The 10,347-nt window shown below is 38.4% G+C and overlaps 1 protein-coding gene across 7 annotated transcripts; it reads right to left on the bottom strand.

The window, feature by feature from the left end:
* Positions 1-3,680: 3,680 nt before the first annotated feature.
* LOC111416266 (uncharacterized) lies at positions 3,681-9,654 on the bottom strand. Of its 7 annotated transcripts, XR_002706513.2 has the most exons (4): positions 9,420-9,654; positions 7,643-9,334; positions 6,686-6,930; positions 3,681-5,688 (listed from the first exon to the last, which is right to left on the bottom strand). XR_002706513.2 is itself a non-coding variant. In XM_023048233.2 (2 exons), the coding sequence occupies exon 2, from the start codon at positions 9,327-9,329 to the stop codon at positions 8,139-8,141; it is 1,191 nt and encodes a 396-aa protein (XP_022904001.2). In that variant the 5' UTR covers positions 9,330-9,334; positions 9,420-9,654; the 3' UTR covers positions 3,681-8,138. The 7 variants fall into 7 exon arrangements, 1 of the variants encoding a protein (XP_022904001.2); XR_002706510.2 differs by having other exon boundaries at positions 3,681-4,856; positions 5,314-9,334; XR_002706508.2 differs by having other exon boundaries at positions 6,686-9,334.
* Between the last annotated feature and the right edge of the window lie 693 nt (positions 9,655-10,347).

Below are 10,347 nucleotides of genomic sequence, written 5' to 3'. Positions count from 1 at the left end.
TAAAAAATTATTAATATATACAGGGTGTATCTGAATGACTGCAACAAACTTCAAAGGGTGATTCTTTAGTGAATTTTAAGGGTACTTTGATATATGAACCATGGGCGACTTCGGCTCCCCTTAGGAGCTACACCACTCCAAAAATGGCGGAAAATTTTGGTTTAATTTTTTTCTCTCAAAAACCATAAACGCTAGGAAGATAAAATTTGGGGAATATGTTTAACTCATAATAGGGCACGTTTTGACCCTATTTGTACTTTCAACCTACCCTTCTAAACTACTAAACGTAACCACCCCCGTTCAATTTATGCCTAGATTTTTTTTATGAAGATGATACATACATCGGAAAAATTTCAGTTAGATAGATAAAGCTATTCTAAAACTTTTTTGTCTCTCTGATGTTCTTCGAAAATTTAATAATTTCTAAGAAAAAAAATAATTAAGCAAACACTAACTGTTAAGCTGTAGGGTTGTTAATCGAAAGTTGGAATGAATTTTTAATGGAAAAATCTTAGTAGGCTTTGCAATCTTTGTCAGAAATATTTTTGACGTTTAAATGTCAGTGGTTTTCGTACTATTATTATTGTTTTATTTAAAATTTTGAAACGTCGAGTGAATGAGCGTAAATGCGATAGAACTTTATTTAACAATTAATTTGAAAAAAATAATAATAGTAAGAAAAACACTGACATTTGAACGTCAAAAATATTTCTGACAAAGATTGTAAAGCCTACTAAGATTTTTTCATTAAAAATTCATTCCAACTTTTGATAGACAACCCCGTTGTTTAACGTGCAGTGTTTGCTTTATTATTTTTTTTCTCAAAAATTAGTGGTTTTTGGAAAAATTTTAGAGAGACAAAAAAGTTTTAGAATACTTTCATCTACCTAGATACATTTTTTTTAATGTATTTATCATCTGCATAAAAAAATATTAGCAAAAATGTGAAGGGGGTGGTTACGTTTAGTAGTTTAGAAGGGTAGGTTGAAAGTACAAGTAGGGTTAAAACATGCCCTATTACGAGTTAAACATATTCCCCAAATTTCATTTTCCTAGCGTTTATGGTTTTTGAGAAAAACAAATTAAACCAAAATTTTCCGCCATTTTTGGAGGGGTGTAGCTCCTTAGGGGAGCCGAAGTCGCTCATGGTTCATATATCAAAGTACCCTTAAAATTCACTAAAGAATCACCCCTTGAAGTTTGTTGCAGTCATTAAGATACAGCCTGTATATTAATTCGCAAAGGCGTAAATACCTTACCGTCCCAATCATAAAAGAACTGCAAAAGAGCGCACAAAGGGCGATTGGTCGTGGCACGCCCTTTAATTATTTATAGGGGTAGTACTACACTCGACAACAAGTGGAAAAGTCCTAATGAACATGGATCCGCAAATCAACCGTTTTCGAGATACAGGATGTTAAAATTTTTGGGACTCTACCTTTTTTCTTTTAAACTATAACTACTACAGATTCGATATTTGGCAAATCGATACAGTATGAAACTGTCTCTTTTTAAGAGTAGTATGATGGTTCCATTGCTTCCAGGTCGACCGGAAGTGAAAATAAATACCACTATTTTACAGAAAATTTAAAAATTTTATTTAACAATGAATTGATATGTAGTTTAATTCTAAACAACATTAATTCGAAGAAAGAATTTGTATTCCTGAAGGTTTCTGAAAAAAAAAACTTTTTTAAAGTAACTTATTAGAAAAGTTGAATTTACACAATGTAATACTAATGCTTTCGCTTTTTATAAGTTTCACAAAACTTACAAGTTTATAAGCATCATCAAAACGAAGCTTTTTACTGAAGATGTTCAAAATGTCGACCTGCAACATCAATACAATTTCTAACTCTACGTTCAAAGGAAGCCCGAACTCTTTCAAATAACCCATAATTTTCACGAATTGTCTGGCAATCCTGTTTTATTCGTTGCCGCAAGTCTTCAAGATTGTTTACAGGTGTCGCGTACATTAAACATTTTAAGTAACCCCATAAACAAAAGTCTGGCGGGTTCAAATCCGGCGAACGTGCAGGCCATGCAATGGGACCCCCTCGCCTTATCCATCTGCCAGGAAGTCTTTCATTCAAATGTTCTCTAACAATACACGTAAAGTGCGGGGGAGCCCCATCCTATATAAACCAGAGATTTAGTCTTTGATTTAACGGCAAGTCTTCCAAAAGTTGCGGAAGAGTGTTTTCCAAGAAATTAAAGTATGTTAGACCGTTTAATAGTTGTCTAATCAGATATTTAAACTAAAACGCTGTTGATGTCTGGTTTCAACAACGGCTCGAGGATTCTCGTCAGACCACACATGATTATTGTGTAAATTGAGTATTCCATTTCTGGTAAAACCAGCTTCATCGGTAAAAAGTATGTTAGCTGAGAATCCTCGACATTCAGCAGCTTCTCGTAAAAACCATAGACAGAATGTCAACCGTGCGTGGTAATCCGGAGGATTGAGGGCTTGGACACGTTGAATATGGTAAGGGTAAATAAGTTGCTCACGGAGAGTTCTCCAAACAACATATTCACTAGTACCCACTTGAGCCGAAATTCTTCTCACACTTGTTTCGGGATTTTCAGCAACTGTATTTAAAATTTGTTTGTTCCTCTATTTCCGGTGTACATACGGATCTCTGCCGTCCGATATTATAGGACCTTTTTTCAAACGATCCAGTTTCTTTTAGACGATGAAAAAGTGATTGAAACAAAACGATTTCATTAAATGTCGTTGCAAAGTCAAATTACTGGTGTTTGGTTATTTCGTAATTTGAATAAAACGTCAAATTAATGTATCTTAGCAGATTATATATGTAAGTCAAAGCCTACTCCTTGTAATGGCAAAATTTTGGTAACTAATGGCCGTACACTCGACATAACGTTTTGTAAGGGAATAACTTATTCCAATTGGAAGCAACGGAAGTATCATACTGCTCTCAAAAAGAGACAGTTTTATACTGCATCGATTTGTGAAACTTACAAAAACCAAAAGTCTTAGTATTATATTGTGTCAATTGAACTTTTCTAAATTTTTTTCGAATTAATGTTGTTCAGAATTAAGCTATCTAACCAATTGTTGAATAACATTTTTGAATTTTCTGAAAAATAGTGGTATTTATTTTCACTTCCGGTTCAACCGGAAGTAATGGAAACATCATACCACTCTCTAAAAAGAGACAGTTTCATACTGTATCGATTTGCCAAGTATCAAATCTGTAGTAGTTATAGTTTAAAAGAAAAAACGTAGAGTCCCAACAAATTTTAACATTTTGTATCTTGAAGACGGTTGCTTTCCGGACCCATGTTTATTAACACTTTTCGACTTATTTTCGACTGTAGTACTACCCCTATAAATATTTAACATTATTTTAAACCACCTGTATTTGTTTTACATTATTGTAATTAACTCTTGCCACAAACTATTGATTAGAAGACAAAAATGTATTATTTCTTCCACATCTTCAAATTCCGGCAACTTTAGTGCACAGCATAAGTCAACGCATCGACTACGCTGTTGCAAAATGTCTCAGCTGCTACATTTTTATATAATTTAACCTTTAACATCCATCGTTGGATATATGCCTACAAACTATGGGAATGCCCCTTCAAGAAATGTTTACCATTCGACGATTATTTCTCGATTATTGCTCGTTGGATCCAAATAAAACCAGCTATCAATTTCAAATAATAATAATAATGAACTTTATTGTGTTCCATAAGATTCTACATGTTAAAAAAAATACATGAATTAAAAACAAAAGGGCACGAAAGGCGGGTTCCAGACTTTAGTCTGTTCTAACCAACCGTTAATCAAAAATAAAAAAATTATAATATACAGAAAAAAAAAACAAAAATAAAGTAGAATATATGTTACCGTTAAAGCGTTTAACCGATTAACATTAGTTAAATTATAAAATACATTTTTTATTTAGCTATTTATTCTATACAAATACCTAGTTATTCTGTAAAATAACGTAGTTAATGGTTGAAAAATAATTTTTATTTTTTTAATACCTAAAATATAAATAATAAATACAAATAGAATGTTGGCAATAAACTATGTTATTTAAAATACATAAAAACAAAAAATAATAAGAGAAATAAATATGTTATTTATTTGTACATGGACCACTTCCATGACACAGAATTACACAACAAATTATTCTTTTTGCACAAAAATTTTTTTGTTTCGCAGTTTTTTGTACAAGCACATCTTTTAAAATTTTTAATCCTTGTTCTGTAACGGTTGACTGAGATATATCTCCTTGGAACTTCATCAGAAGATATAAGTTTTCCATCACAAACACTAAAGTGGGACCTTGCATATAGTTGTGTAATTATACCATGCCTTATTCCCAGTTTATAGTAATTATCAATAGTCAGGGGTTGTTTTTATCTGAAATAATCTTCATCTTTTTTGCTTGATGACACAAACTTTCTTTAGCGTCACTACGTTCCTTTATGTATGTAGGAAAGGAGAAGGTATGTTTCCGCATACAGCACCTAGGTCCCAACGGGCCCCTTGTACATCCTCCTGCACTCTCTCTGGCTACATCAACCAGCCTAAGCAATTTCCGAAGGCTAGGATGCAGCTCAGAGGTGTGTTCCTGATGCCATCCGTGCTCGGCCATTCCTCTCTGAAGTCTCTCATTCTGAGGTCTTGCAGAGTGGGGCAGTACAGGGCGCTCGCTTGGCAGCCCTTTTGACAAGCCTATCAGCGTGCCTGTTACCTGAACAAGTCGAGTGTCCTTTTGTCCATTGAAGTATAACACAGTTATGCACCGCGGCCTTCTCCAATGTCAGATGACAACCCATAACAAGTCCTGAGGTAATTGTTATTTTACTCAGGGCTAAAATATATAAATAATATATATATAATAAATGACTTGTAATGTCCGTTCGATGTAACTTTACTTTATAATTTAATGTATTAATCTGTTAAATTTTAAATATTTCTTACGAAGTTTTAATATATAATCACCATTAATTCAATAATATTGTGAGAAGGAAAAGAAATAGAAATATCTTTATAAAATGTTGAATGTACACGTGTTTTTTGAACTCAAGTTTTTTAAATTAACGACGCTTCTGAAGATGACGTTATTTGAAACATGTTAAGCTGAATTTAAGAATAATAAACCAGTAAAAAAGTACAAAAAATAAATTGATTATAATTTTCTTCTAAAATAGCTTGTCTACTGTCAGTGTAAATTGTGAAAGTCTTATCTTCCAAGTTGGATCTGACAACAACGTCAGCGGCAAGTTGTATGGCGATTAACTCCGCCTGTATGACGGTGGTACTTTTACCTACAGGTTCAGATACGTGGAGTCGGAGATCGTACGAGAAGATTCCGGCTCCAGTTACTTCCCGTCTGCTTGAACCATCAGTGTGGATTTTAAGGCTGTTTTTTACCTCTACTTCTGTGGAACTTGGGTGGGTGAGATATTTCTTCGTAAAAATGTGTTGTAGGGGTGTGAAGTACGTTTTACAATCCAGAATTGGTGAGTAATCCACCATTTTCTTCCAGAGAATGGCATTCTTACTATCTCTCTCACTCATTAGAATTCCTGCCGCCCGCAGTCGAATCATGGTCACCAGTGCCACCTCTTGAATGAACAAATGAAGTGGCATTAGGTTCAACATGTTTTCCATGGCTGCAGTGGGGGTAGTCCGCAGCGCACCTGTAACATACAAACACGCAAGTCTCTGTACTTTATTAAGTGCAGCAGTGGATGTAGATTGTAAGGTCTTTGATCACCATACTACAGCACCATATGTAAGCATAGGTCGAATTACAGCCGTATAAATCCAGAGGACATTTTTGGGTGACAAACCCATGTCTTACCTATAGCCCTCCGGCATTGACCGAATGCAACGTACGCTTTTTTTACTCTATTAGTTAGGTAAGTTCACCATGCCATTTTATTGTCAGGTGTGATGCCCAGATATTTGACTTGTTTTGACAAAACCAATGGAGTATTAGCAAGGGATGGCATTCTGGGCTTGCCAAACTTCCTCATCCGTGTCAAAAGAATCAACTCTGCCTTCTTAGGATTCACAGAGAGTCTTTGTTCGTCACACCAAGACTCTATCAATTTGAGAGCTACTGCATCCTATCAAAAAGCACGTTTATGTACTTGCCTTTGACGATAATGGTTAAATCATCTGCGTAACCAACTATAGGAAAGTTGGCTTCAGTGAGGCGTTTCAAGAGGCTATCCAGGGTGAGATTCCACAAAAGTGGGGATAGTACACCCCCTTGTGGACAGCCTCGAGTAACTCCTCCTTGGAGACTGACATCGCCAGCCCTAAACTTAACTATCCTATGTTTAAGAGTGTTCTCAATCTAACCACAAAAAGTCGGTGAAACATTATGCTCTAACAAGGCATCGTTAATACCAGAAAAAGTTGTTTTGTCAAAAGCTCCCTCTGTATCTATGAAAACACCCAGGGCGGACTCCTTTAGGTCCAGCGCTCCACCAACAAAGTTGGTTACCGAGTGAAAAGCCGTTAGTGTGGACTTGCCCTGAGTGTAAGCGTGTTGATTAGAATTTACTGGTTTAGTTGGGAGATAGAAATCTCTAATGTAGCGATCACACAGTCTTTCCAGGGTTTTCAAAAGAAATGAGGAGAGACTGATTGGTCTAAACGATTTCTGTGTGAAATAATCAAGCTTACTCGGTTTTGGTATGAAGTTCACTGTGACCTCAGCGCCAGAGATGCCTGGAAGATTTCCACTAGGTGAATCCTCCAAGCCTCATTGTAAAAGGGCAGGTATAATACCGTCTGGTCCTAGTGTTTTGAACGGAGAGAAACTGTTGATGGTATTTTTTCCTCCCTGCAGATCTCTTCAGCTGAAATCCAATCATCTGCAGTAGGTTCATGGTTGGTTTCCTGTTGTAAGCACACGGAACTTCCGGAACCTGAAAAATGCACCTCCATTAATAGATGAAGACTCTCCAAAAGGTTGTCAGTATAAGAACCGTGAGCCTTTTTTAGTAAGCAAATTCGTCGTTCAGGCTCTGAAGCCAGAACACGATTTAGCCGAGAAACTTCGCTGTAGGAGGAAACTTCCTCACAAAATTTCCTCCACGTTTCTCGTTTTCTATGACGAACGCTTTTTTTGAACTCCACTAATTTTCCTTTATAAAGTTTCCAGTCGGAGTCTAATTTTGAGTTTTTAGCTCTATTAAAGGCTGTTCTTGCCTCCTTTTTGAGCTTGCCGAGCTCAGGACACCACCAAATGGTAGCACGCCCAGAGACGGCCTCTGATCGGAGGGGACAGGCCTTTTTATAAGCTTTAATTAAGGAATCACTAATAGTATTTAGGTACTCCTCAACTTCAAAGCTTTCAGTTGGCTTACGTAACCCAATATCGCTCAAACACCCAGTTAGTAAAGATCTGAACGCGTCCACATCCGCCCTTCTGAGGTTACGCTTTAGGTTCTTTCCAATCTTTATGGTACCTAGATCGAAAGTGATTCATCTATGGTCCGACATTGAAATACCGTCCAATTGTGAATCGAGGACGAGATACCCATCGAAGCGAGTGTGATGTCATTAACTGATTGACCTTTAGCGGTTATAAAGGTCAATCAGTTAGCGGCTCAAAAATGAATTCAAGAAGGGACTTACCTCTTCCATTACCATCAGCACTGCCCCAGGCAGTTGAATGTGCATTAGAGTCACATCCGATGACAAGATTCCAGTTATCTTCCCTTCCGTTCTCGGCCAGTCTTTCCAATCCTTGAGATGGAGACTGGTCTTCATACGGGAGGTAAACTGATGCCACCGTTATTTCCTTAACCTTTCGGTTGATGGTACACCGTACTCTAATCGACGTAACGGCTCTTCCTGTGTGCTGAGGCAACAGGTGAGCGTTTGCGTCTTTTGGTACGTAAATGACAGTTCTGACCTTATTAGTGGCAGGGCAGCTAAAAAATAGAACCGCTTAAACCACTGAAACCGCAGACCTTGCATTTTAAAACCCAAGGTTCTTGGATCAGCGCGATAGTGTTAATCATCATATCAAGGTGGCGACAAAGGGTGGCACTTGCTGACCTTCTACGATGTAGGTTGCACTGTAGCACCCTTAATTCGTCACCTACCTTGTATACATCACCTTTTTCGTTCATTTCGAAGAGGCGAGTTGATCAGCTGATGCTGTTCTGAGCGGAGGTGTATCTGGGATGGACTCCTCCAACACCTTGCTCGAAGCCGGGATTTTGGGATCGACGTCTAGGTTGACGAGAGTGTTCTCATCTTCCTCAGCGGTTGGAACATCAGCTGTTTCCATCCGCTCTGCCGTCTCTCCCTCCGCGGCTGCTCCAACACCCTGCTCAGGGTCTTTTAATCTGCCAACGCGGGCCTTTAAGGTGTTGAAAAGGTAGCAGATTCTACCTTCATGGATTTTAAGCCATTCGGCGTCGTTCTTCCCTGCCCCGAAGACAATGAGGCGACCCACAGGGTCTGTCCTCACTTCGTAGCGAAAGAGGCACCAGTTGACGACATCTAGGTGTCTATTTTGGGCCGCTAGAATCTGAAGTGTCTGTTCCCTGGTGTTTACATCCACATCAGTATCGGGAATCCAAACTTGGATTCTTGAAAGGGTAGGAAGATCAACTTCCCTGACAACGCTTAGTACTACGCCCTCTAGGGGTGGTATCAGCGGTACTGCAGCCTTCAACCACGTTAAAGAGTGGTCATCATTGCAGGCGACCTTTAAGATCTGGCCTGCATAGACCATCGATGTAAACGTTGGTATCGGCGTTTGTTGTTTAGGGTCGAGCTGAGTAATTACTTTAAACAAAGCGTTCGTCAGCTCGTATTTGACATGTCCGGCCTCAGTCTCGCTGAGTTTACCCAGCTGATTTTGGCTGTTAATAACGGCAACTTTAAGGTGCGACAACAGCGCGTCCTTGAAGCCTTTTTTGGGGCCCTGTTGAGCCGATTTATCCAGGGCGGATTCCTGCCACTTCCTCTTCGATTCTCTGAGTGAGGGTTCGGTAGAGGTGGCGAATCGCTGCTGCTCGGGTTGCGCCCTCGCCTGTCCCTGGGTGCGGACATCTTTCCTACCACTTTGCAGTGGTTGGTTGGTCCTAGCCCCCCTGGGAGGCTTATGAGGGGCCCGGCTGTGGCCTGGTTTCAGGTTTTCAGAAGCGAGAATCCTATCCCTCTCCTTCTTTCTCCTTTTTAATTCGGCCCCACACGGTCTTTGTCGGTATCTACGGTGGCGGACTTCTATGAAGTCCTCGCCTCCGGACGGTCTGGCTTGCGGTGTGGATGCCGCCGAGGGCTTAGGGGTTGAACTTTCTGAGCTCATTTCGCCTGAAAAATAAATGCCGATCAACCAGCCCGAACGAAAAGTTAGGTTATGTTACGTATGCGGGTTGTCAACGATAAACGGACTTACCCCGCAAAGAAATATTACTTTGTACAGTGCACACGACACCTATTTACGTGATTTAGCACGTTATAGTAAAACACGGCACTAGAAAACCCTTAAAAACACGCGAAAATCGCGGAAAGTTTTGTTTCACGTCTCCATTATTTTCGTTTAAAGGGGGTTCTTATTTTAAAATGTCAATTTAAATATGGTATCTCAATTTTGGGATACCTGTACATTTCAATTTTATCTAAAAAATGCCCATTAAAAAATATAACATACATATTCAAGAATTTTTTCTGGAAGAATATCCCTCAAATTTTTATCAAATTGATTTCATACTTGATGTACAACTCGGAAACTATAAGAGGTATAAGAGTTAGAAAAAAAGTAGCTTATATGTCATGATTTCGTTTTTCGAAAAACTGCTAATGCCGAAAACCATAGAAAATAGCTTCGTAGAAATGCAACCCACTAAACAAAAACTTCGTACTCAAAATTTACTCGCATGTGGGGCCATCTGTTGGGGATATTTTGGAATTATTCAGCTAAGAACCGAACCACTAGAATACAGGTTGGATTGGGTTTATATATAAAACCTCCAACCCTTCTCCAACCACAGAATAACTGTTTGGAAAGTGTTTGGAGCCACTTAACGTTCCGATTGGTTGGAAATTCCTCAGATGCAATTACCTACGGCAATTACACTTGTCAAATAATGCCACCACATTTGAATATTACTGCATCATACGAACGTTAGCTGAAACAAAGCTATAATGTCAATTATTATAATCTAATTGTTTAATCATACCATTATTATTTTATTATACTCTTACCGGAAAATCACTTTAAAATGACGTTTTCATCTGTCATTCTGAACTGTTCTCTGAACAAACTTCAACTGTTAAAAGGTGAAGTTAGCGGCAAATTTAAAAATATAACAATCTATACTTTT

The sequence above is a fragment of the Onthophagus taurus genome, chromosome 3, assembly GCF_036711975.1.
Source record: "Onthophagus taurus isolate NC chromosome 3, IU_Otau_3.0, whole genome shotgun sequence".
Lineage (NCBI taxonomy): Eukaryota > Metazoa > Arthropoda > Insecta > Coleoptera > Scarabaeidae > Onthophagus > Onthophagus taurus.
The sequence above is the reverse complement of the archived record's forward strand: the minus strand, read 5'-3'. Positions and strand labels throughout refer to the sequence as shown.

Bases quoted from the DNA above. Each gene is read 5' to 3' on its own strand.
- LOC111416266 (XM_023048233.2), bottom strand. From the start codon at position 9,329: ATGAGCTCAGAAAGTTCAACCCCTAAGCCCTCGGCGGCATCCACACCG.